General features: G+C 45.6%; 1 protein-coding gene across 5 annotated transcripts; it reads right to left on the bottom strand.

Moving 5' to 3' along the window:
• Spg21 (SPG21 abhydrolase domain containing, maspardin) lies at positions 1–27,541 on the bottom strand. 5 transcript variants are annotated; one of them, NM_001413543.1, is given in 9 exon segments: positions 1–621; positions 2,917–3,057; positions 5,738–5,845; positions 7,348–7,456; positions 12,933–13,078; positions 15,406–15,486; positions 20,384–20,545; positions 23,358–23,444; positions 27,347–27,541. In NM_001413543.1, coding segments are annotated over 8 exon segments (927 nt in total). In that variant the 5' UTR covers positions 23,421–23,444; positions 27,347–27,541; the 3' UTR covers positions 1–504.
• Between the last annotated feature and the right edge of the window lie 160 nt (positions 27,542–27,701).

Raw genomic sequence — 27,701 nt, 5'->3', positions numbered from 1 at the left:
TGGCTGAAATTCAATTTTTATTCCAAATGTAATGTCTAGAAATACAACAGCTAATACTCAAAATGGTGTGCTCAACTGGAAACTAAAAGAGCTGATGTGTAGGGAGTGGCCAGCAAGCTGCCAGCCTCGATACTCTGGTTATGCTCAAGAAAACATAAAAATGACCGTGTTCCTCTTCCAACCCGGAGGTGCAGCAGTCTTACAAAGCAGGAAAAGAAAAATGTCACATGACCGACCCCAAGCCTTCGAGATGAACACAGTGTGGAGAAGACTTTTGGTAGCAAAATTTTCACAATTCTTAAAATGGGAGTCTTTAAAAGTTCTTCAAATTCAAAAGTTTAAAGCAAAAATAAACGTGGAGAGGGGACAGTCACACTGGCCTAGAAGGGCTGACGCCTGTCATGAGATTGACAATCAGTCCTACTTCCAGAAGAGTGAGAACCAGTGTGCCCGATGGACCTGAACTGATTGTGCAGGAGCAGGGTGGCTCGCTGTTGGGCCCTTCTATGGCTCCTCCTGGCTGAGGTCGAGCTGGCCCTTCTGCACGTCCAGCTCCTCTGCACTGACCACCGACGGGTCGATGGCAGCGTACTTGGTTCCATGGAACTGCAGCAAATGTATCTGGAAAGAGCAGATGGCTTTGGTTATTAGGGCTTTGTTTTATGGTGCTGGGATTGAAGCAAGGCTTCAGAGTTCCATACAAGGGCTCCACCACCGTGCGGCCCCCATCCCAGTGCTGAATCTTTCTGAAATCACAGAGGCCAGAGAGCAGCACTGGTGTCACTCCTTAGGGCTCCTGCCCCCTTCAGTGAGTACTGTCTTCTTGTTCACCAGAACAGGGCATCGGGTCCCTGTTACTGATGGTTGTGAGCCCCCTTAGGGCTCCTTTAAGAAGTCACAACTTACTTGGCGTGTGTATGTGTGGAAGACAGAGAGGCTGTGGAGCTAACTGTGTCCTCTGAAGTGTCCTGCACTGAACTGATTGTCGGCTTTGGTGGCAGTTCTTTCACTCGCTGAGCCATCATGGCCCTCCACCTGGCCTTGGAGACAGTCTCTCAGTGGCATCAAGCTTGGCAAGTGGGATAGGCTGGCAGGCTAGCCGGCCCCAGGGTCTGCCTGTCTGTCCCTCCCCGGGTTATGCCATCACACCCGCTTTGGATGGTGTGAACTGAGGTCAGGCCTTCCTCGTCACATAGCAAACAAACACTTTACCACTGAAGAATACCCAGCACCTTCATTTGTCAACGACTGTCACAGAGCAGAAGGTGTAGTGTGCCAGTAACAAGCATGGTGGGAGAATTTACACTAGAGAAAAGCCAGCAAAGAAACAACATGGGTCTCACTATGTAGCTCAGACTGGCCTTGAACTTAGAGCAATCCCGTGTCAGCTCAAAGTGCTATGATTGTAAGTGTTCACCACTGTGCTGACCAAAGAATCGCTGGGACCATTGCCCTCAAACTGTTGTGTCAAAGCAGCTTCTCTTGCCAAGTGTTCATGGACACTGCCCTCCACCCACATTAACTCCCATGTTTGTGCATATGTGCATTTGAGGGCGCATGTGTGTGGGCTCGTGTGTGGGCTCGTGTGTATGTGCGTGTAGAGACCCACGGTTGATCACTCTTCATCTTAATCATCGAGGAAGGCAGGTATCAATCAAATCCAGAGCTCTCTAACATGGTCAATCCTTTGTTTAAAAATGTAGAGGGCTGGAGAGATGACTCAGAGGCTAAGAGCACTGACTGCTCTTCCAGAGGTCCTGAGTTCAATTCCCAGCAACCAAAAAATGTGTAGAGGAGATTTGCCTACACACATAGGCCTATGCATCATATGCATATAATGTGCACTTGGAGGCCAGAAGAAGATGCTGGATCCCCTGGATCTAGAATTTCATTTTGAGCTGCCAAGTGGGAGCTGGGAACTGAACCTAGGTCTCTGGAAGAGCAGCCCGTGCTCTTAGCTGTTGAGCCATCTCTCCAGCCCCCTGATAGTCAGCTTGCTCTCGGGAGTCCTCGGAGTCCACCTTCCCAGCCTAGAGGCTCAGCAGGCATTTATGTGACTCTGGGCGTCTGAACTACAGTTCTCATTCTTGCACAGCCCCATCTTTGCAGCCCTTCATAAACCTTTTTTTCTTTTCTTAAAAGTTCTTTGCATGTTTTGCTCACGTGTGCCTGGTGCCTGTAGAGGTTGAAGGTGCCGGATCTCTTGGAATTGGGGTTACAGGTGGTAGTAAGCCATCATGTGCGTGTTGGGAATCAAACCTAATCCTGTGCACAGAAGCACCTGCTCTTAATCACGAAGCCATCTGGCCAGCCCTTCATACACATCTTTTTTTTTTTTTTTTCCTTCGGAGCTGGGGACCGAACCCAGGGCTTTGCGCTTCCTAGGTAAGCGCTCTACCAACCCCCTTCATACACATCTTAAACAGCCCAATGACGCTCCAACTGTGGACATTCAGTGCGGTCTTTCCAGTCTTCGCTACTGTGGCTAACGGCATGATGGGCGTCTCTGGGCATCGGTTTCTCTATGGTTAGGACTGCCTCCTTAGAATCTACTTCTGCAGTAGTGGAGAGCCTTAAAGATGAGGCTCGCTCACTGGGAAGGCGCCTGATGCTTCTCGCCAGATTATCAAGGCAGCCACTTGTCACCCCATCTAGTAATCTCTTGAGAAAATGAGGTGTTTTACTTTTGCCATTAGTGTGCAATCAGATCAAGAAGTCATTTTCTGAGACTTGGAGGGCTCCATTTGGATGTGGTGTCTTGCTCTGGCTGCATTCCCTGTCTCCAGGAGGCAAGGGCCACCATACTAAGGGCCACTTGCACCACAGTGTGTGATGCAGGGCTGATCTAGTGGAGCACCGTTAAGGAGCACTAGGGGTCTCTAAAGCTCACATGTTCTGGGCCCAGGCTGGACTTACCTGCACATAAAGATTGACCTCTGCACTCCTGCACAGATAGGGGAAATTGCCTCCTGTCTTAAGGTGAGCTCTCCGGGCATTAGGGTACAGTTTGTACATTTCTTCCTTGGCTTCCATTGACAGTGCACTCTGGTCAAACACCTTTGAAGACACACAAGGCTGAAATCTCAGGCATTCTTAGTTCAGTACAAAAGTGTCACCCCATGTTCCTGAGTGCCAGAAATTGCCTCCTACTGCTGTTCCTGGTCATGTCCAACTCCAATCAGAGAGGCTGGGCGTGCAGCTGTGTGGTACAATGCTTGCCTAGCATGTGCAAGCCCCCCCCCCCATCCCCATCTGGAAAGTAAAATTCTAATTCCAACTCCTTAAGACCTCAGCTGTAGATCTGTTGCCAAATGTCTCTTGCCTCTCATATGTAGCCAGTTAATGAAATATTAATAGTAAGTAATCACAAGAATGCCAACTTCAAAAACAATGAAATCCTGGTCTAGAGAGATGGCTTGGAGCTAAGAGCACTGGCTGCTCTTCTGGAGGACTCTGGTTAGGGTCCCAGCACCCACAGGGCAGCCCACAACTGCCTGTAACTCTAGTTCTAGGGGAATCAACGCCCTCATCTGGCCCCATGGCCAGATGGTGCACTTACATACACACAGGCAAAACCATCCATATAAAGTAAAACAATCTTTTTAAAAAAAGACTAAAGGCAGAAGTTCAGACTCTTTCTGGGAGGAGGTGTTCTGGAAGCTGAGCACACGTGGCTTTGGACATCTTTCAGATGCTCTGAGGCATGCATACAAAATAATTTTTGAAAATATTTTAAAGATAAGTATATGTATATTTTGTGTGTATATGCATGCATATATGTGTGTATGTGGAAGCTAGGGGTCAACCTCAGATATCTCTCGATGGCCTGGAACTCACAAAGCAGGCTAGACTGGCAGGTCAGCCAACCAGGAGCCTGCCTGTGTGCGCCTCTCCAAGGGTGGTATTACAGGGACGCGCCCCATGCCTGGTGTTTATTGTTTGTTCGTTTGTTTTAATGCAGGTTCTGGGGCTGGAGAAATGGTTCAGCTATTAAAGGCTGGACTCAAATCCAAAATGTCAGAATGTTAAGTAAACCAGAACCCTGTGTATTATTGGGGGAAATGTAAAATGATACAGCCATTGGAAGACACTGTGTCAATTCCTCAGAAAGTTTAAAGTAGAATTACAGGTGTGCCACTATGGGTGTGGGTAGCCGAGGAGACCAGAGGAGGACACTGGGTTTTCTGGAGCTAGAATTATGGACAGTTGTGGGGAGCCATGTAGGTGCTGGGAACAGAACCTGCATCCTCTACAGAGCAGGAACTGCTCAACAAATGAGCTATCTCTGCAGTCCAAATCCCAATATCTAAAAAGCGAAGACTCTGATGCTTTTACACCATGTTAACTGACACATCCGCAACAGCCAAACATCTGGGTTGGAAACAGCCTAGATGTCAAGGAGATGTACAATGTATGTAATAGTATCATTCAGCCTTAAGATAATGATATTCAGACACATTGTGGGGCCAGTGAATCTTTGTTTTCATTTAGAGGTGTTTTGCCTGCATGTATGTCTGTGTACCACCTGCATGCAGGCCAGAAAAGGACAGCGGAACTTCTGAACCATAGTTAAAAATGATTGTGGGGGCTGGGGATTTAGCTCAGTGGTAGAGCGCTTACCTAGGAAGTGCAAGGCCCTGGGTTCGGTCCCCAGCTCCGAAAAAAAGAACCAAAAAAAAAAAAAAAAAAGATTGTGAAGCCGGGCAGTGGGGGTGCACACCTTTAATCCCAGCACTTGGGAGGCAGAGGCAGGTGGATCTCTGAGTTTGAGGCCAGTCTATAGATCCAGTTCCAAGACAGCCAGGGCTACACAGAGAAACCCTGTCTTGAGGAGATACACACACACACACACACACACACACACACACACACACACACAGAGTTGTGATCTGCCATGCCATGTGGGCAACTGGACTAGAACCCAGGGTCTGTAGAAGAACAATCTCTTTTATAACCAGCGAGCCACCTTTGCAGAATGAATCTTAAACAAAACCAACAATTTATTTTTAATTATGTGTGTTTCTTTGTGTGGGTATGTGCATGTGAAATCACTAGACCTTTAGAGCACCTGTTGGTGAAAAAACAAAATGCTCCAACCCAAGGGCTGGAGGTGTCTGGCTGAGTGGCAGAGTGCCTGTCTAGCACAAGAGAAGTATGGGTTCTGCTCCCAGCACCCTAAACACCTCCCCCCATGCTTACTTAATTTGACTTTATTTACATGTTGGTATTTGGCCTGTGTGAATATCAGCATGCCACCTATATGCTGATACCTGAGGAGGCCAGGAAGGATGAGATCCTGTGGAAGTGGAGTTACCGATGATTATGAACCACCACAGAGGTGCTGGGGAACAAACCCGGGTTCTATGCAAGAACAGCCAGTGCTCTTAACCACCGAATCATCAACTCTCCAGACTCTATTCTTTAACTTTTGGTGGGGGAGAGCTGAGGTAGTCTATACCCCTGGCTAGCCTAGAACTTGCTATGTAACCAGGTTGTCTCCAACTTCAGCATCTTCCTGCCTCTCTGCCTCTGCAGTGCTGGGATCACGGCATTCACCAGCACCTAGGACAAGAGTGTCTGTCACTCTTGTCAGCAAAAACCCAGGATGAGCAGTAGGTTACTGTGAAACTGAAAAGGCCAAGGTGTATTTGAAGAAGCGTGGTTAATGTCCAAATAATTATATCTTGGCTATATATTTATAATGGCAAGTACCTGTATTATTTCAAGAGAAACTTACATCCATGATGGTGACAGGGATATCCCGAATTTTATGAGGTTCCACATAGGAATTTTGACAATTGAGAGTTAGTCTTGAAGCCAGTTCACTTTGACCCAAACTCTCCAGCTGCAGGAAGAGACAGAGATGCAGGTAAGAGTTTGCAGGAATTTTATTTCCGTGCATACAGAGGGATGTGATGTTGGGGATGTGTGATGGAAAACCCACCAATGAGAAAACACAATGTATCTGAGAGACTGCGATCGGGGACTCTTGGGCAGTGGCCTTTACTATTGTGGCACCTAAGTCAGGCCCTATAAATGCCATGGGGTCTTCTCACTGCCTGTTCAATGCAGGTACACCCTAACTTATGTGCCACGAAGGTGACAAGTCAGCATGTAGGACCTCAGGTACCTTCTGCCCGGGGTTCTGAAATGCCAGAGTGCAGACTTGTTTGTCACATTGACCTGAATGGTTCAGGAGGGAGGGCAGGTAAACACTGATCCTGGCTGGGCATGGTGGCACACGCCTGCAGCCCAACACTCTGGAAGTGAAGCCTGAGGCCACCACATACCTCCTCTCTCAAGAGACAAAACCTCTCCCCGCCCAAAAGGAGCCAGATTCTCAGATGCCCATCAATTCTAGATGCACTGTCTAGCGTGAGGCCATGGAAGCTTTTGTTCTTGGAGACAGTTTTGCTGTATATCTAGGTTGGCCTCAAGGGGGAGACCCTGCTGCTTCAGCCTCCCAAGTACTGAGACTATGGGTATACGTACCATAGACAGGCAAAAAAATTAACTTTTAAATAAAATTTAATTTTATGTTTAAAATGCAGGTGTCTGTGAGGCCCGCTGAGGGTGATGGATCCCCTGAAGCTAGAATTTCAGGTGGTTGTGAGTTGCCTGACATGGGTTCTGAGAAGTCAATTTGAGTCTTCTGCAAGGGCAGTTCAGACCTTTAACCATCTCTCCAGCCGATAAGCTGGTGCCCTCAGTGACCAGAATATTGATTTCCCACAGCGGGTGTTACCACCAAAGGTGGTGCTGAGAACCAAACTCACATCTTCTAGAACAAAAACAGTGCTCTCAACTACTGAGTCATCTCTCTAGTCTCTTAGATTAATTAACTAGTTGTTTTTTTTTTTGTTTTTTGTTTTTTGTTTTTTGTTTTTTTTTTTTTTTTCCGGGGCTGGGGACAGAACTCAGGACCTTGTGCCTCCTAGGCAAGCGCTCTACCACTGAGCCAAATCCCCAACCCCTGTTTTTGTTTTTTAAGATGGGTTTCTCTGTGTAGCCCTGGCTGTCCTGGAACTCACTCTGTAGACCAGATTGGCTTTGAGCTCACAGAGATCTGCCTACCTCTGCCTCCCAAGTGCCAGGTTCCTGGGTTTAGGCCCCAGCAAGCATCACTCTGCTTTCTAAGTTGCTGTTGGGTTTGAATGTGCAGCAGCTGCTGGGAGACCTTGATGCAGCTAAGCCCTGACCAGAAGAAGCAGAGTCTGTCTGAAGTACTACAGTTAATACAGAGGACGGCTTCACAAAGACCTCCCCTGAGCACACCACAGATGATGGACCCCCTTTACACGTGCACGGAAACCCCAGTGGAAGTGCCTACAGTGTCACCGTTCTTACCCTGTCCACCATGAAATCGATGGCATCAGCCATCATCGGGTCCACTGGGCCAGAGGAAAAGTTCCCCAGAACTATTTTCTTGAGCATAAACGCTGGCATCAGCCAGAAGCTGCAAAACAAGGACAGAGGCTGGTGACTGACACAGAAAAGGAGAGTGATCTTTAGCACTGAAGCTCCATCACAGCAGGACGCCTGGAATCCAGAGGAAGGCTGAACAACCAGCCTGAGTTACACAGTGAGTCTGAAGCTTGTGTGTGTGTGTGTGTGTGTGTGTGAGAGAGAGAGAGAGAGAGAGAGAGAGAGAGAGAGAGAGAGAGAGAGAGAGAGAGAGAGAGAGCGGGGGGGGGGGGGGATGACTGAAAAAGAAAAAAAATCCCAAGAATTCTTCAAGTAGGTTTACAGATAAATGAATGCTTAAATAAAATGGAACTGATCATTAAACTAGAGGTCTTTAGGTTTACAAGACTTGGGTAATCTTAGCAGTGACATATATATATCTTGAATCTATTCGCAAAGCTAAAAATATGTTTGGGTCTGTTAATAAACAAGTTTTCTTAAACTGTGTGCATGTAGAGAAACAGTTTAGGGTTGCTTTGTTCTTGACCTGAACCCAAAAGTGAGGTCACCATGAGTGAAGATTGGAACTAGCATGTAATTCTATATAAGCAAGATTACAGAAAGGAATTGCGCTGCATTCTGATGAAGACATCATAAAATCATAAAATATAGCTTACTGAAAAGAACTGTCTAAATTTGGCTGTTTCTGTAAAGTTTGTTTTAAACTATAACTCTGTTGTTACTGTTTGGCTGCGACTAGAGAGCCTGGCTGCGGGAACTTGCTGTACAGAGTAGCCAGCCTTGCTTCTTGCTCCACAGCTAACACATGGTCTGATGATCTGCATTTCAAGGAAGGAAGCAGGAACCATGAGCGAAACGCAAAGAAAGGCACAACTATGAAGTAAGTACGAAGACATTCTGTGGTGAGGGAAGTTAAAAACAGAATTTGTTTTCTAAAAAGGATTTGTTTGGGAGAATAATAAATTGTTCATCCTGAAGTAGAATGGTTAGATTGCTCCAAATGGTACAAGAAAGGCAAGGAAACACCACAGCGAGTAACAGAAAGCTTGTGAAGGAAAACCTGAAAGAGGAAACCGAGATTAAGGAAGCTGGGCAGTTGGGCCAGGCAGCTGCTTCCCCTCTGGCCAGGCCTGTGGAGGTCTCGGGTGTTGGACATTTACAACATGGCTTGCTTAACTGACAGAATAACAACCTTCCCCACAGAAAGACTTCCTTCCAAGGAGTAATTCACTCTATCTTTGCGGTGTATTGACTGTACATGCCGTTACCAGGAGATGAAGGAACACTGACTGATCAGGCGAGGCAGGAGGGACCAGTAGATCCCCAGTGGCTAACAGCACCCATTCCGATGATGAGACTATACCGGGACACAACCGATGGGGAATGCCTCCCCGGGAGCATTACTGGACATGAATGCTATCAGGCTTTAGGAAGTGCTGAAGGGTTTCCCAAACAAGAGACTCAACCAGATCGGGAGCAACAACAAAATGCCAAAGATCCACTTCAGGTCCTAGAGAGGACAGATCAGTGCTGACCGTGAGGTAACACAACATGTGGCATGTGCATATTTAAAGCAGAATAAGGGCTACAATGTGGCTTGGTTGGTAGAGTGCTTGCCTAGCATGCAAAAAGCCTTGGGGTTCAATCTCCATGACTGCATAAATTCGGTATAGTGGTTCACACCTATAATCCCAACACTCGAGAGGACCGGGACTTTTAGGTCACACGCAGACAGCTGGAAGCCAGCCTAGAAAACATGGAACCCAAAACAAAACCCCAACAAAACAGAGCTGGGGAGATGGGTCAAAGGGTAAAGTGCTTGCCCTTCAAGCGTGAGGGCTGGAGTTCACATCTGTAGTGCCTGAGTCAATGCCGGGAGTGTGTGGGAGGTCAAGGCAGGGGATTCCCCGGGTAAGGTGGCAGCTTCTAGACTCTGCCTCTATCTGAGACAATGATGGTGGAAGATATTAGATACCAATCTCTGCCTCTGAACACATGACTGCCCCCCTCCACACCCCCATAAAAATCAGAATAAGAGAGATCTATAAAGGATTGAGGGAGCATTTGTACAAACTTGTTCTGGGGGAAATGATGTCACCTTTATGGTGTTTAATAACACACAGCAACTGCAGGAGGAGGGAGCCAGACACTGGCTGCCTCCTTGCTGGCTGCTGTATTAGACTGGAGGAAAAGCTCTCTCCAAGCACTGAGGTGCCTGAGGCAAGGGACTGGCACACCTGGGCCAAGGCGGAGGAACAGCAGAATAGAGCGCTCTAATGTGAAGGTACGAGGGCTGGAAGGAAGACTGGGAGGTTCACAGACACAGAAAGACTCAAAGAACTTACGACACTATACAACTGCCCATAGGAGTCCTGGGTAAATCTGACAGGCAACAATGACTTGATTTCCTGCTGGATATTAGTACTATTTGTTCAGAACTGAAATATTAGGTAGCCAGGACAAAAAAATAACACTTTACAGACTACTTACTCTTCTGATGAGAGGCTTGGAAAGGCAGAGGCCATCCTTTTGTAACCTTCAGAATGCAACTCTGGAAGTCAGCCCAAAGCATAGGTTCTTATAGATGCTAAAGTGCCTATTTCCCTTCAGGGACAAGATCGCCCACCTACCTATCCCACATGCTCAAGTAACCTTTCCACCAGGACAGCTCAGGACAAAGGTCCAGCTGAACAACCTGAAGTCACCGAAACAGGTAACAACAGCCCTGGGATGGGGGCGGACAGGGCTCAGAGCAAGACAAAGTTTAATTCTCAGATAGAACTGCCGTAAAAGAAGGGGCAAAGATCCTCAACTCATCACCCTTGGAGAGAAGGGTCAAGCCTCGTGTCTTTTTGTAACTAGACTTAGTCATTTTATGTGTAAGTGGTTTATCTGCGTGTATGTCTGTGCACCACATGCTTGTACTAGCTGGGCATAATGGAATGAGCCTTTAATACTGGCAGATGTCTGAGTTTAGTGAGATCAAAAAAAAAAGGAAAATCTTTAATATCTATAAATATAAAATCCTGCCAGACTCCACATAACATCAGAACTCAAAAGACACCTTCGACTGAGTATCAAGGTCTAAGGGAATAGACTTGGGGAGAACCTGCTCTCCTAATGCCGTTCATTTGCTGACAACTACTGCTCTTGGAGATTACAGGGACCCCCTTCACAGTTCCAGGAGAAAACAATCCCAAGAACTATTTGCACGTAAGTGGCAGGACAGAGAAGTGACTGGATTATTTAGCCAACACTGGGCACAACCTGCCTTGTGCTAAACCATAGACACACACACAACTCACCTACTCACGGTCTGCTTTGTCCTAAATACTGTACTTCTCAACCTTCCTAATGCGCCAACCTTTAGTACAGTTCATGTTGTAAATGAAATAAAAATTATGAAATTCATTCCATTGCTACTTCACAGCTGTAATTCTGCTACTGTTATGAATTATAACCCAAAAATTTTTGGAGATAATAGGTTTGTCAAAAAGGTCATGACCCACAATCCTACAGGCAAGGACGCATTTGTTGGTATTTAAACAAGTTCAGGCATTGGGGATTTAGCTCAGTGGTAGAGCGCTTGCCTAGGAAGCGCAAGGCCCTGGGTTCGGTCCCCAGCTCTGAAAAAAAAGAACCAAAAAAAAAAAAAAAAAAAAAGAGCTAGGCTAAAACATGCCTAGCGCTTTTCAAGGGGCTGGGGATTTAGCTCAGTGGTAGAGCGCTTACCTAGGAAGCGCAAGGCCCTGGGTTTGGTCCCCAGCTCCGAAAAAAAAAAGAACCAAAAAAAAAAAAGACCCAAAATAAACAAGTTCAGGCGGCATCTAACTAGATATGGGATAAGTGACTGTTTTTGTTTTCTCCCTTTGCAGAATTTGGAACCCAAATAATGGGTTTAAGGTAAAACCTCTGTATGAGGTTTTTGTTTTTGTGGTTTGAGACAGTCTCGTCTTGTCTGTTATCTTAACTAGCCTCAAACGTCTGACAATTTCTCCTCCACTGTTCTTAGAGCTGGGACGACAGGTTCATGTCACCACAGCTTGCTTCTACCATGAGGCTTTTAAGTGACATTTAAGTCTAGAAAGAATGAAGTCCCGAGGGCTGAGGCTGGAGTTCACTGTCTGAATACTTGCCTGGCAGGCACCAAAGCCTTAGGACAAGCTCTGCGTATGTTCCCTCCTATATCCTCTCCTTCTTAAAGAGGAAGAGGAAATTACCCAGCTATTCTACTGGCTAGTCCCAGTGCGAGCTATGAGTTACCTCTGCACTGAATTATACTACTCTTGCTCCCAAATGATGTCTCTGACACCAGGCTCCCAAGCAGAACTGTCTATAGACCATTCATTCAGCTCTCTGGGCCTCTCTGATCAGACTTGCTGGGCATGTGGAAAGGCAATGAGCAGGATGTAAAGTGAATAAGTCAAAAAAAAAAAAAAAAAGATTACAAGAAACCCAGAGACAGAGCAATGGCTCAGAAGACACAAAATGCCATCTAGGAAATTAGTTTTAGCCAAGGAAAAGCAGGTTGTTAATATCTTGTAGTTACTAGTGGGTGTTCAAAGCATCCCTAGGTGATCATAATCTACTGTCATGGCTACCAGAAGGATAACCTACTAGTTAGAAAGCTGGTCTATAAAGCAAGGTGAAGGCTGCTAGGGTTGGTCACAACTCAGTTCTAACTAGATCTCTGGCTCCTCAAATTGATTTATCTCGATATAAACCTTCACATATTGATAAAGAAAGACCTAAAGAACAGGACTCTCTCTCTCTCTGCGTGTGTGTGTGTGTGTGTGAGAGAGAGAGAGAGAGAGAGATGCCAAAGGACACAGCTGTTGTCCTGTATCACTCTTTGCCTTATTCTCTTGAAACAGGGTTTCTTACTGTTTTTAGGTTAGGCTGTCTGGCTAGCAATCTTTCTGTCTCCACCCCTACCCGACCTGGCAGTGGGGCTACAACCTCAAACATCAGGACTCACACCTGAGGTGTCCTGACATGGCTCATAGTCACACAAAGATTCAAAATAAAATGTTAAAATCAATGAAAGGATGGTTGAGAGGAGCCTGGTACTTACTGGTTGCTACTAAAGCAATTCTACTACGTAAATCTTTCTGAAGAACAGGACATCGAGTGTCATGATCACACCATTATGAACTAAGTGTTCTTGTCTTTCCACTGGTGATCACCCCTCAGGGCAATAACCCAGAAAGGAAGGAAAGCAAACTGTATGATTTATAGCAGAGCATGACAGAATATTGGGGAAACCCACAGGAAACTGTGTCAATTTAGAGAGATGATCTTACAAGATAAGCAGGACAGGACAACATGTTACTGTAGCAACAATATCTGTTACTGTAGCAACATCTGTTACTGTATCATGACTACATGCCAACCCAACTGAGTAAAGACTTGAATGTGGCATTCACAGCATTTTCTTCTAGTCAACCTCCTATTCCCACTGCATCAAAATCCCCTCAAAGCCTACATTTACAGATGTACATCCTTACCTGTTTGCAGTCCATGTTTGGTTGAAGATAGACGTGTCACTGAAGGCATTGCACAGGATCAGAGAGTGCACTCTGGGAGACTTGTGAGTGTATTCAGCAAATTTCTGAGCCAAAAAGCCTCCCAAAGATGCCCCAAACAGATGGACCTAATTACAAATAAACATAAGGCAGATCCTAAAATACTGAGTTGCTTCATTTGCTGTTAATCACAGAATATGTCATCAAATGTCTACAGCAGTTATAAATTTAACAAATATTTTATTTAAATAAATATATTTACCCCATCAAGAAAACAATCTAGGGGGGTTGGGGATTTAGCTCAGTGGTAGAGCGCTTGCCTAGGAAGTGCAAGGCCCTGGGTTCGGTCCCCAGCTCCGAAAAAAAAGAACCCAAAAAAAAGAAAACAATCTAGGGGTTGGGAATTTAGCTCAGTGGTAGAGCGCTGGCCTAGCAAGCGCAAGGCCCTGGGTTTGGTCCTCAGCTCTGGGAAAAAAAAAAAAAGCAAAGAAAACAATCTACTAGAGAGTTAAAACCATGACTCAGCAGTTCAGAGTGCTTGCTTCAGGCATGAGGACCAGGATTTGGATCCCAACAGATATGTGAGAGCTGGTGTTCTGAACATACCTGGAGTCCCTGACCCTGCCTCAGGGGAATGACAGAAACACTTAACATCCTCTGCTGACCTCTGAAGTACATGCATCTGTGCATACACACACACAAGTAAGTAAAGAGAACAAACAAACCCCTCCGGAGACAAATCTGGGTATGGTTGTGGGGAGTGGAGGTGAACGAATGGGTACCACTGCTATAGCACTGCCACGCCAAGGACCCATGGGGATGGCAAACCCTCCCTCTGGACCAAATATAAGTGTTGACAAGAAACTGACCTTCAGCGTTTTATCCATCAGTGTGTGCACACTATCAAGCACAGCTTCCTCCTCTGGGATGACTGCTCCCCTCTACCTCTCACCTCCTCATTCAGTTGCATTATAGTAAATAATTTAAAACCTGCCTCCTTGCTCAAGGTGTACAATAAATTCACTGATAAACTGCAGGTGCATCTGCATCAGAGTGCAAAGCCCACCAGAGCCCAGCTTTTCCCTACTCAGGTCTGACCTTCCTTCATTCCCTGTCACCCGAGTCAGGTTTCTAGGATATAGCTACATGGTTTGCAGGGAGTGATGGCTCATGCCTCTAACTCTCCCAGCATTTGGGAGGTAGAAGATCCAGAGTTCAAGATCATAGTTGACTACATAGTGAGCTTGAGACCAGCCTGGGCTACACACACACACACACACTCACTCACTCTGATCTAATACTCTGGAAACCAAAACCTTTTTGAAGACATAATTTTGATAAAGTCTCAGATTTAATAGCACTTTGGATTTTCAGATCGGGGACATTCAGCTGGTAAAATGTATGCAACGAGCCTAAGATTTGAGATGTATATCTAGCATTTGAGACAGGGATACTCAACCTGTGCTGACCCACACTGCAATGGAAAGAAGGGCCACATCATATATCATTATACTGGGGTGAAATGTTCAGAGCAGATAAGGTCATAGAAACACGACAGATTTGGTTGCAGGGCTAAGGGGAAAATGGGGAATTACTGCACCATGGGAAAAAGTATGTGTTTATGTGTAGATGCAAGCGCAGATGTCATGGCCTGCTCGTGGGGGTCACAGGATGTAGGAGGCCCCGAGGTCCTTGTGCTCACAGATAAGCACTAGGGAAACCAGGAATGTTAGGCACACAGGGCTGTCTCTTCAAAGGCAGAGATATATAACCTGTTTCCGCCCAGAAGGCTGGAGGGTAGTTAATAGCCTAGTGACTTCCGTGCAACCTGTATGACCATACCAGACCCTTAAGATATTACACGTAGTCAATCTACAGAACCCATCTTTATAGATGATGTCACAGGTAGTTTATGAAGAGTTTCGATGTAGTCTGCCTTACACAATATTGGGCACACAGGATGAGCTGATTATCCCCAGGAAACTTTTAATTGTGCTGTGCTTAAATAAACTGCCGTGTGTGACTACAGTGGCTACCGGGCTGTGTTGAGCTAACTGCTCCTCATCTTCCTGAGACTGTTCGCTGGCCTTGGTGGTCACAGAAGCCCTCCACGACTGGCGTTAAATGTTCAACTGACAGCACAGCCACCCACAGCCAGGGGCTCTCTTCATCTGTCCGGGGTCCCTGGGATGGCTTGGTGGCCAGTTCCTTTACAGTGCCTTTACCGTCTTATTGACCCAATAAATTTCCTTTTTGGGATGGTGGGAAAAAAATGCTCTGAAGTTGACAGTGTTGACAGCTACAACTTTATCTGGAAATCTAACACATGTGCCTACTTTAAAACGGTACATTGTGTGCTTTGTGAATTCTATCACAGTAAAGCTATTTATTAAAAAATAAGACAACCTTAACCTTTTACAGCAGTCACACTCTAAGTCATTGGTTTACTACTCACTTTATCCAACTGTAAGTGGTCTAAAAGTTTTCTGAATCCATCACAGAATTCAAGATGGTCCCAATAAACTGGATACTGCAACTGAAATAAAAATTTTACTTTATGTTAAACATTTAAAATGCACGGCCTATTTGAATGGTTCAGGATCACATAACACTTCCTATTGCCCAAGCTTTGTTTCTTACTTGAGTTTGTGAAAATAACATTTTAAATTTTATTTTTTTAAAGATTAATCTCGGGGCTGGAGAGATGGCTCAGCGGTTAAGAGCACCTGACTGCTCTTCCAGAGGTCATGAGTTCAATTCCCAGCAACCACATGGTGGCTCACAACCATCTGTAAAGAGATCCGATGCCCTCTTCTGGTGTATCTGAAGACAGCTATAGTGTACTTATATATAATAAATAAAATAAATCTTTAAAAAAAAAAAGATTAATCTCGCTGGGTGGTGGTGCACACCTTTAATCCCAGCACTTGAGGGGCAGAGGCAGAGGATCTCCAATTCTGAGGCCAGCCTGGTCCAGAGAGGAAGTCCCAGGACAGCCAGGTCTATACAAAGAAACTCTTGTCACAAAACAAAACAAACTCCTTATGTGTCTGTGTTTGAAAGCCATATGCGTGCGGGTGCCAATGGAGAGCAGAAGAGGTGTCAGACCCCCTGGGGTTGCAGTTTTGGATGATTATGAGCTGCCATGTTGTTTCTGAGAATTAAACTTGGGTCCTCTGGAGAGCAGCCAGCGCTCCTAACCTCTGACCCATCGATGCAGCTCCATACAACAATTTCAATCCGCATCGATCTCCATTCCAAATAGTCTGAGGGCCAAGGGCACCTACTGCAGAGATCATCAGGTAAACAAGCCCAGTTTCATTCTGAACTCAGACCATGAGGTTCAGAGAGCCAGGAGAGCCAGAAATAAAATGCTTTCTCATGAAGACACTCTCCATTCCCTTTTAGTAGCATTTAAGGAATTGCTCAATAAAATGGCCCTTTGCAATCTTCGTCTTTCTGTACTTTCACTTACAATACAAATAAAGTATGACAGCTAAGAAGCCGTCTGCTAATGTCACTGGCAAGTATAAGTGACAAGCTCATTTTCTAGGGACCGAGACTTTTCTCCTAAGAATTTCTCTACGTGTGTGTCTCTGAGTGTGTTTTGTGTGACTGTATGTTTCTCTGTGTATGTATGTCTCACATGTTCGTGTGTCTTGTGTAGCTGTATGTCTCTGTGTGTGTGTGGTCTCTGTGTATGTGTGTCAGACATATAGACACACAAGACACACATACACAGAGACCACACACACACAGAGACATACAGCTACACAAGACACACGAACATGTTTGTGTGTCTATATGTCTCTCTCTCTCTCTCTCTCCTCTCACTTCTCTCTCTCTCTCTCTCTCTCTCTCTCTCTCTCTCTCTCTCTCTCTGTGTGTGTGTGTGTGTGTGTGTGTTGCTACGGATGGGACTTGGTGCCTGTGTGTTCAAGCAAGCCATCTTCAGCCTCCTCATTAAAAAATACCTATATATCTCTATATATCTACCTGGCAGTCTCATTTTGTTGTTTAAAGCCCTCAGATTTATATTGCCATTGAAGAAAAAAATCACTGGGATAGATACTGCTGTTGATTTGATGTATTTTATTATAAAATTCTATTCATGATAAGGCTTCTGGAACATGATGTAGGTGTTACCATAAAAGAAAAGGGAATGTATTTAATAAGGCTTTAATTTGAAAGCCTTCACACTAAGCTCAAGGCATGACCCAGTGGTAGACCATGTGCTCAGAGTACACAGGCTCTGAGTTTAATCCCTAAGACCAAACAGAACAAACCAAAATCAATACCACATACTGGCGACAACGCTGTACACGATGCAACACTGCCCCACCCCCACTCCCAATTAAATCTAGGTAAATCTGAGTAAATCTGAATAAAATCAGTAGACTTTAGCTAACATCCTGCAGGGCTGGAGAGATGGCTTAGCGGTTAAGAGCACTTGCTGTTCTTTCAGAGGCCCCAAGTTTGATTTCCAATATCCACACTGGGCAGCTCACAATTGACACATGGACACAAAGACACAGGAGACATATACACCCAAAGACCACATACACAGAGACATACAGACACACAAGACACACAGAGAGACACACATGGAGAAATTCTTTGGAGAAAAATCTCAGTCCCTAGAAATGAGCTTGTCACTTGTGAGTCCAGTTACAGGAACTCCTCTGACAAGCTGTGTTGCTCCTGCTCATGCTCTCTCCCTTGCGCTCGCTCTCTCTCTCGCTCTCTTGCTCTCTCTTTCAAAATAATAAAATAAATATTAAAAAAATAAATAGTATGTTAGCATCAAATTTACACTAACATCACATCTCAGGAGACAGAATTTATTAACATGGGTTTGCATGGGGAAACATGCAGCAAAGTATGGTGAACGGACAGAAATCTATAATATATGAATACCTCAAACATCACTTTGTGGCTGTTAAGGAGAAATTTGTTTAAAATCAAAAGTGGGCTATGGATGTGGCTCTGTAAGTGAAGTATGTGGGCACACCCACGAAGACCCAAGTTTGGATTCTCAGCACCCAGGTAAAAACTGGTAGGCGGTGTATGTCCGTAACTCCAGTGTTGGGCTTTTTTGGGGGTAGGGGGTAGTAACCAGATCCCCAAAATTCGCTGGCTAGTCTCTCTGAATGGTGAGCTCCAGCTTTGGTAAAAGACTATCTTAAAATACAGTGTAGAGAGGCTGGCAAATGGCGCAGCAGGTGGAGGAGCCTTGTACAGAGAGGGCGTTGTCCACTGAGCTAGCTTGCCAGCCTGCTAACCTACCAAAGAGTGACAGTTTTGAATACACTACTGACTTTTTCTGCATTCACCTGATGGCTAAAGAAATGGGGTCAGAGGGCTGCAGAAATGGCTCAGTAGAGGACCACCAAGCCTGAAGACTGGAGTTTGATTCCTGGGATCCGCATGCAAGTTGTCCTCTGACGTCTATACAACAAACATACCAACCAAACAAACAACAAATGTAAAAAAGAACCCTGCAGGATATGGTGACATATTCCTTGGATTCCATCACTGAGGATGCAGAAGCAGGTGGATCTGTGACTTTGAGGTCAGCCTGGTCCCCAAGATCCAGAATAACCAGAGCTACAGAGAACTTGTCTCAAAAAAAAAAAAAAACAAAAAACAAAAAACAAAAAACAAAAAACAAAAAAAAGCTGGGTTTGGTGGCACATGCCTCTCAGGAGGCAGAGGCAGAGGAGGCAGAGGGGACAGAGGGGGCAGAGAGGGGGCAGAGGGGGCAGAGGGGGCAGGGGCAGGGGCAGGGGCAGGGGCAGAGGCAGAGGCAGAGGCAGAGGCAGAGGCAGAGGCAAGTAGATCTGAGTTTGAGGTCGGCCTGGTATACAGAGTGAGTTCCAGCATAGAAGATCAGACAGAGGTAAGGCCTCTGAGGCCTGTCAGCCTGAGGCAAGAAGCCCAGCAGTATTTGCTTTCCAGAGGGCCGATTCCGAAAGGCAGCTCAGGTTCCGCCCAAGGCTGTGGAGGCCGGGGGTGCTCACTCTCCTGGAGTGCTGTGTGTGAAGGATGACTGAATACCCAGGACACAGGAGGATTAGCCGAAGAGATTCTTTCTCTGTCAGATGAAGACAGAGAGAAGGCCTGGAGGCAGTGGTGATGCCAACTGTTCTCCCAAGAAAAGGGCTGTCAGGAGAAGAGGAGTTGTCTGCTGGGACCTCTGATGTGGAACCCAGTTTCCTTCTCTGATGTTAACACTGCTTGTCAACTCTGAAGACTCGAGGCTCACCCTGGAGGCTGGCCTCTTTGAATGGCCATGAGGGGTTATCTACATTAGGCTGAGGTGGGAAGACCTTACCTGACTGTGTGCAGCACCATTCCATGGACTGGGGTCAGAGGTCAGAGAGTGAACATAAAAAGGAGAAAGTGAACTGAGCACCCGCATTCTCTCTCCGCCTCCATCTGCCTCAAGCCCCTGCAGCCGAGACATCTCTGCCACGGTGATCTGTGCCCTTGAACTGTGAGCCAATGAACTCTTCCCTCCTCACATTGCTTCTGTCACATGTTCTGTCCCTGCAATATTCAGAGTCGCTAATTCCCCTCCCAACACAGGAGACAGTGACTGACATGAATTACAACAGCAGCCCACAGGGAGCATGGGACATTACACTGCAGTCCCAGAAGCCACTGCAGCTCACATTTACAAGCTTTTGTTGTGCAAACCTAGTTCCTTAATTTAAAACTATTGATTAAATAAAAACGGCTACAGCCAATTACTAGAGGAATTAGAGCAAGGTTTAGAGTTAGCTGGTTGCAGGTAGAGAGCATGAGAAGGAGGAGCCGTGAGGAGAGGTGCCAGGGGCACATGCAAAGAGAAACAGCAGACACTTAGGAACAGCAAGTACCACCACTTGGAGGTAGCTAGGCCAACAGTTACAAAAGTAGGTTAGAAGGTAGCCCCCAGTAATTGTCACAGCCAAATAAAATGACCATTGTTTGAGCCTCATTTATTTGTAAGCTGGTCAGGGATGAGCTTAAATTGATTGCACTACAAACCTTTATCACAAGCCACAGAATCTTCCCATAAACACTTCAGCTTAAAGAAATTCGGAAGGACAGTGGGACACTAGATCAAGTCTTAAGCCTGTTAAGAAATACTCAGAAATCAAAGCCTTTTTTGATGACACCTTGAGGATACTTTAAAAGAAACCCAGGGCAGGCTACATGGCTTAGTGGGATGGAGCCATTTATACTAAGCATACACTTACTGGTGTAGAGCTCTCAAACAGCCATGGGTTTGAGGCACCACAAGAAAACTAAAGGCTCCTTGACTGAGAAATGAAACGGGAAAACACAATCTTACTTCAAATAACGAGTTCCCATTACTATAGTTAGTCAGAAACAGAAAGACAAAGCCTCAGGAATCTGAGATTCAGTGCTGAAGAAGCCATACTTACAGCTATAACCCGGTAACCCCATCCAGTCAAAGCCAAAATCTGCTGGAAAAACACATCTGCAGTTCCACTGACGGGAGGAAGAAAGATGAGAGGACACCTGATGCTTCTGGGGCCAGCATCATAGAGTGACCAGATCTTACTGTCATCATCATCCACGATTATCTGGAGGAAAGATTAAAAGGGGAGAAAGGAACATCTTGTGTGTGGGTTTGAAGGTGCTGGTTTGCAACAGCCATTGTCAATTGTAATAGACCTGTCCTGTTTGTTACAGGATGAGTACCCACAATAGGCCGCTCTGGTTTCCCTTCCCTTAGTGCACTTCATAAACTTCCAAAGAACAGACTTTCAACCATTTAACTGTTTTTAATTGTTCTGTTTTCATCTTGACTGTCCATACAGAATAATGGGAAATCTGTTCTGTTTAGCAGTAAACAGTAAACTCTGCATGGTGTTTTATATTTTCCATGCAGGAGGGAGAGTATGTGTGTATGTGCGTGCATGCGTGCATGTACATAAGAGTAGTTTGCAGTCATTCTTGAGTGCTGGCCCAGCAGGGTCAGAGACTGAACAGGGCACGAAAGAAGGAACTGGGAGTCTGGCTATGGAGAGCTAGGCAGACCCCAGATGCTTCAGAATCCAATGTGGAGCAAATCTGAGAGGGAGGGGATTTCACTGACAGATGAAGGACCAGGTAAGTATATGTGTTCGTCACCGGCTCAGGAAATGCTTCAAACAATTCACTTGAGGATGGGACGTGGGAGAAAGTAAATTGTTTTTAGGAAGGGGACGTGGAGGAGGCTGTCAGAAGCCTTTGTCATTTAGTGTTCTTAGCTTGACGGGGAAGAAAGAACATCAAAGGAGGCAAGCGCTTCACACAAATCCGATGCAGCCTAGTTGTTATTTTACTTCCCTGCGCCAACGCCTGCCAGTTCAAATCAATAGTTATCTTTCTTCTCCCCGAGTGCTCTCAGCTAGCAGGACTGTGGACTCCACAATGTCCCTCTGTGGGTAGCAATTGACTAACCAGGGTCATTGCTGTCACCAAGAGCTGACAAATGGAGCAAAGCAAGGTCCAGGGGATTTAAATAATCTCTGTTGGGCCTTCCTGATGGATGAAAACACACATTTCATGTTTGGACCTTTGTGTTGTGTTCTTTGTTTTGATTCCTATGTTATCTTTTCCCTGTGATTGTGGATTGTTTAAAATTAAAAAAAAAAAAAAAAGCAACCAATCAAATCCAATGACCTTTTCAGCCTACACGACAAATCCCAAGTCTTGTAAAACCATGTGAGAAAGCACAAGTCTCAATTTTAACCGACTTGGGAGGAAAACAACACAAACACCAGGTTCTGAAACAATAGCTTATACACATATACTCTGAAACAGCATGTGAACTGACAGAGGCATTCTGAACACACACCGTAAATAACCAAAGGTATTCAACTTCCTCTGGGTCCTCTGAATGCCAGCCAGACTCATCAGAACTTCGTCAGAACACAGTATCTGCTTGACAACTTTTGTTTTTGTTTTATTCAAGAACAGGGCTTCTCTGTGCAGCCCTGACTGTCCTGGAACTTAAAACCAAAGCACTGTAAAATTTCAAGCAAATGTATCATGAAAGACAAGTGGGGGGGGGGGGGTAACCTATCAATGAAGTGACTTATAAGACTATTTAGGTCAGCTTGCGGGTCTTGGGGCTGAGTGAAGGATCCTACTGAGGAAGTGAATCTATCAAGAGTTCATGGGAGTTACCTGAAAGGCTGAGGGAGAGGGACCCTACTTCAATGCTGACAAGTTTCCTGGGAAGCAAAAAGTAAAAGGTGTGCCCTTTATAAGCAGCCCAGTTAGTCTGACTTTGAAACCAGAATACTTTGACTCTTAAGCCAAAGTCTAGTAGGCAATATGATCGCTAATATGCTAGTTAACTCCACAGACCTCAGGTTTCTTGTCCATAGGACACACCTTGTCAAACTATCGGGAGCATTAAGATACCTGGGGAGTTTCTCAACGGTGCCAGGGCTGTTAGCAGAAGTCTCTGCCTGGGCAAACTAGCTCAGATTTCTATATAAACTCACACTTGCGCCATACTCTCTCAGCTATCTGCTTTGCTAAAATGACTATAACAGACAGCACTGATGATCCTGACATCACAGAATCCAACACTGCTGCAGGGCACCAGCAAAGACTCCCTCTATGATAGGAATGCTCTTTGTGTAGGATTAACACGGGGCTCACAGTCAACAGCAGTTTCAACTGAACAGCTGAGGGTTTACATACACCCTAAGCAGATGGGCTCCGGAGGATGACTAGGGTTGAGTAAGTATGCATCTACGGTGTTTGGGTGAGAGTGGTCCTCAGAGGCTCATGTATTTGAATACTTGAGCCTCAGTTGGTGGAACTGTTTGGGGAGGATTAGGAGGTGTGGCCTTGTTAGAGGAGGCATGGCACTGCATATGGGCTTTGAGGTTTTAAAAGATTCCCAGTACTTCTTTCTTTACCTCGTGCCTGCTGATCAGGAGGATCTCAGCCACTGCTCCAGCACCGTGCTTGCCTACAATGCTCTGCCACACTCGTCACAGAGTCTAACTAACCCTCTAAAACTGTAAGCCCCAAATAAACTTTGATAAGTTGCCTTGGTCATGGTTTTAAGAAAGTAGTTAAGAAAGTGTCACTGCAGAGAGTTCTATGAAGCTTAAATTTCAGGAACGGAAACGGAGATGACTATACTGTCTACATTTTACTACATTATCCAAGGTTGAGTATATAAGAGGAATTACAAATAAGAAAATCTTCATACACCAAAGCTGGCTGCATGTGACAGGGAACGGGTAACCTTTACACTCTGTAACATCTATTCACAGTATTTGGCAATAACCTTCACTCTCATACAATACCTGGTTTAGAAGCTTAGCTTCTAAACCACATCCAAGTATCAGCTTTTGTGACTGTGAACTGCAGTAAAATCGTACTTACCTTTTTGAGGGGAACGGTACTTCTAAACCAATTATAATCTGGAGAGACTTTAATCTCTCCCATGATGAGCAGAAACAGAGGTTAACCCTGAAATAAAAGCAGATGGCGGTCTCACAGAAGGAATTCTCATTACATCTGACCTCAATGCAGAGGCTGGTCTAGCTGCACCAACAATACTTTCACCAAAGAAACAGGGTTGTTTGCCTCATCCATACAGACTTAAACTAGAGAGGACAACAGGACGGATCCCTTTAGTAGCTCCACAAGAGGACTCAGGTCTTGCAGAATTAAAGAAACACATTGGATACAGAATACTCTTTTTCACCCCATCCTACTTAGGAGACTCTGAACTCTTTTGACAGCACCTGAAGAATCAATCCATTTTAATAAACTTCCCATATGCTTATAGGACATATATGACAAAGGGGTTAGTAAGCTTGTTTCCAGATGATTCACAACATGCCAAAATCTAACTTTAATTCACATGTAGCTAATACCCAAAAAGGGTGTGTGTGTGTCGGGGGAGAGGGAGGAGCAAACATGCCGTTTCCACTGATGTGATTAACAGGTACAAAAGCTGAGAGGTAGCTAGGTATGGCAGAGCATTTGCCTGACATGCTCAAAGCCCTGGGTTCAATCCACAGTGCTGGAAAGTTACACAGACGTCTCTGAAACACCTATGATATAAATGTAAATATGCTGTAACTTATGACAAAAATGTTTGTCTCTAGAGAAAAAAAGTATGTCTTTTAGTTTGGGGGGGTGTGTTTTGTAGTTTGGTGGTTTTTGTTTTTTTTGAGACGTGGTTTCTCTGTGCGGCCCTGGGCTGTCCTAGGACTCATTCAGTGAACCACACTGGCCTCAAACTCGGAGATCCACTTGCCTCTGCCAACTGCAGGGATTAACGGTGTTCAGCACTTTTGTGACCTTAGGTTAAGTCAGCCACCTCTGAGCTTGTTTCCTTTCTGTGGGTTTCATCTTTGTTTCACTAAAGCCTAGAATGGTTTGGCAGTCAGCCCACCTGGTCTGCTGACTACAGGATGACTAACTCCCGAAGAGACTGGACCAGGCCCTCCGAGAATCAAGTTTCCTCTGGGCCGTGAACTGGCTTTCCTCCTGTGCTCACACACCCATTACAGGAACCTGAAATGAAGGTCCCTGGTGCAGGTTCTTTTTGTCGAGAGGCACTTCCACCCGCCCACTAGGAAGGGCTCACATACTTGCCTTGCATGGTGTCCTCCTACTTCCAGGGCAGGACTAGACCCCCTAGCAGGGTTGAGTTTGAGAGTCCAGAACTTAATTCTAGGCTGACTTTTAATTTCCACTTTAGAAAAAGCTCAGGGCTGGCAAGGGTCAGAGGCTTCTAAACCCAATGAGACACTTCCTAATTCATTGGTCCTCCTTCAGGGACCCAACACTGGGCTGCTGCCTTTAAGCATCACTAAACTGAACTTCAAGCACACGGAGGCAGTCTAACATTAAACTCTAACTACAGTACTGATAGGATACCGGTCTCTTAGCTCAAAGCAAAGGAGATGCTTTAAGAGAGCGTTGTTAAAATTGTAAATTGTTTTAAAACATCAAGAAAATCACCACCAATCTTATGCTGAAACCAGTGTGCACAGATGTGATTGTGAACACTAAAACAAAGAACACAATCCTTTATCTATTTTATCTAAAATATTAACATGTTTAAAAATATCTAAGCCATCTAAACTATTTCTCTTAACACATCTTTCACTATTTAAAATTGCTTTATATGATAGCTTCATACATTTATGTAATACATTTTAGTTACTTTAACTCTCCTGTCTCCCTTAAGTTATTACTTTAGAATGAAAGCCACTGCCAGAACATACAGTTAATCCTAGAATATTTTATATTAGGACAGACTTGAAATACCACCACAGCATCTGTACAGTTCCAACTGGAAACATTTTCTAGAATGTCTGCAAGAGGGAATATCAAATACAGGCTAAACAGCTGGGTGTGGGGATACATATCTTTAATCCTAGCCTTCAGAGGCTGACAGCTAGCTCTCTGTGAGTTCAAGGCCATCCTGGTCTACATAGTGAGTCCCAGGTCAGCCAGAGCTATACAGCACACACAAAACACACAAAACTAAAACATCAATCAATTTGTTAAAGTTTACCTCTAGGATCAAACAACTTAAAAATCATTCATAGTTTTGGAATCAGCTGCCACTCAAAACCAAACTACAGTACAAACACACAGGCAGGCAAACAAAGGAGTTACCCACTTCTTTCCCACAGCAGCAGAAGGGTAGTCCTTACCAAGTCTTCAGTATAATTCACAAGCACCTCAGTACTGAACACATTGTAACTAAGCTCCATAGATAAGAGATTCTGCACAGCTGTGAGGACACTTTTGCAAGGACAGGTGGGTCTAACACTTGTGCTAGTTTGGTGCTGAGGAAAGGCGAGACAGTTACCAAATGTTGCGTAGGACCAGCTGATGGCTATGAAGAAAAACATTCCCCCGCCGCAAAGCTAAAGCAGCTGTGAAGGGTATGAAAAGGAAAGTTTGTTCTAGCTCTCTTTCATCCACTTAAGCCGGATGCTTTCCCAAGTCACAAGAGAAACATTCTAAAAAGTCTGTGGCCCAGAAAGTTAGCTGAGATTGAGATCAAACTGGTCAGGATCAAAAAAGAAACATAGGCAGGGAGTTCAGGGCAGATTTGATTTCTCGTGACTCTGTTCTTTACAAAAACAAAAGCACCTGTTCAGGCTAGTGAGGAAAGAGCCTGCAACACCCTTTAATCAAGGAAAACCCTCCACCTAGGCTAAGGACACTCAGTTCTTTCTGGACCTTGTGTTGCTGGACAATAAATTTGCTAGTTGTGAGCATGTACTTGTCCTTCAGAGTTTCAACAGAACCTGCAGTTTATAGTTGAGGAAATTATCTTTACAAATGTTTAACACATGGTCAGTCACATATTGCTGGTCCTCTCAATGTATAGTTGGCTTGTATAGGGACAATCTGTGATTGTTAATACAACCAATAAAAAAGTATTAGAACTTGAGAGTCTCTAGGTGACCCAGCTATGATTCTGTGTTGGAGAATGCTCACCATGAGCTTTTACCACTGACCTACAGCTAAGGCCCTGCAGCAGGCCCTTTACTACAGATCTTCACGCTTCACCACACCTGTATGTATTAAATAGCTATCTTTCGAAGATTTCTCCAGGAACCTATCCACTTCTCTCTAAATGTCAGGAGAGGAGAAGCTGCCTGCATGGCAACTTTCTCTCTGACACCTCGTTTCAAGGTCCTGGTGTAAAAGCTTTTTGAAAATTCATACATCACTATTAGACGACTTCCCGATTTGCAGAATCCTTGCAAAAAAGAGAAGCTGGACCACTGCAGATGGAGACAAAGCAACGTCATCAGCACCTAATTTCTAACTCCCTGGGAAAAGAAGAAAAAAGGGTCATTCGCTCTCCCAGCTACATTCTTCATGACTCACTAACAGGCCTCACACCTAGTCTGAGGTAGGATCTCCAAAACAACTCTACTCGCAGCCCCTTAAAAGTTGACTGAAACCAAGGGGGTGGGGATTTAGCTCAGTGGTAGAGCGCTTGCCTAGAAAGCGCAAGGCCTTGGGTTCAGTCCCCAGCTCCGAAAAAAAGAAAAAAAAACTGAAACCAAAATGTTCCTGAGTTTCTGCCCCGCAGCCGCAGGATAGGTGGCTCAAGAAAATGAGGATGTCTGACTAAGGATTTTGTGCTCCAATCGCTATAGGGGCCGCCCTGGTTCCACTAGTTCAAGCACACCAAACATCTGCAATGAACAGAAGGCTGGACACACAGGCGCACACGCACACACAGAGATATGGATCACGTGCATGGTCACAAGGACCGGCCCACTCGTGAACTCTGCTCATAAGTCACGCATGCTCCATACACGCCCACCTACAACCCTACACAGACCACACACCCACAGTCCTGCTTTCCAGGGCCTGCCCCTCACCTGCCGTGGCCGCTCCCGCGTCCCTTTCTTTCCAGCCTAGACGGCTCTTCGCCCCTATTTGGGCGCAGCGGATGTAGTCGGGGGGGGGGGCGTGGGTGGGACGGGCGGCTGCAGAGCAGAGGCCCCTTGGGAGCAGCGGGCAGAGGGGGCGCGCGGCCGAGCAGCCAGAGGCCGCCGCCTCCCAAGTCTAGAACCGGCAGCTCCCCAGGCGCGCCTCCCGCTTCCGGGTTCCGAGGAGGCGGGACCAGATGGCGAGGAAGGGGCGGGGCTCTGACGGTTACTATGGCGACGGGGATGGCTGGGGAGGCCCGGTGGTTCGGAGACTTCTTGCAGTGTACTAGAGGGCTGCGGAGGC

The sequence above is a fragment of the Rattus norvegicus genome, chromosome 8, assembly GCF_036323735.1.
Source record: "Rattus norvegicus strain BN/NHsdMcwi chromosome 8, GRCr8, whole genome shotgun sequence".
NCBI lineage: Eukaryota > Metazoa > Chordata > Mammalia > Rodentia > Muridae > Rattus > Rattus norvegicus.
Note: the sequence above shows the minus strand (reverse complement) of the source record. Positions and strands in the feature narration are given on the sequence as shown.

Coding starts and splice junctions, on each gene's coding strand:
- Spg21 (XM_063265160.1), bottom strand. CDS start 23,420: ATGGGAGAGATTAAAGTCTCTCCAGATTATAATTGGTTTAGAAGTACC. Junction 15,487..20,383: donor GGGGTTACCGGGTTATAGCT/GTAAGTATGGCT, acceptor TTTTTATTTCAG/TTGCAGTATCCAGTTTATTG. Junction 622..2,916: donor AGGTCAATCTTTATGTGCAG/GTAAGTCCAGCC, acceptor TGCTCTTTCCAG/ATACATTTGCTGCAGTTCCA.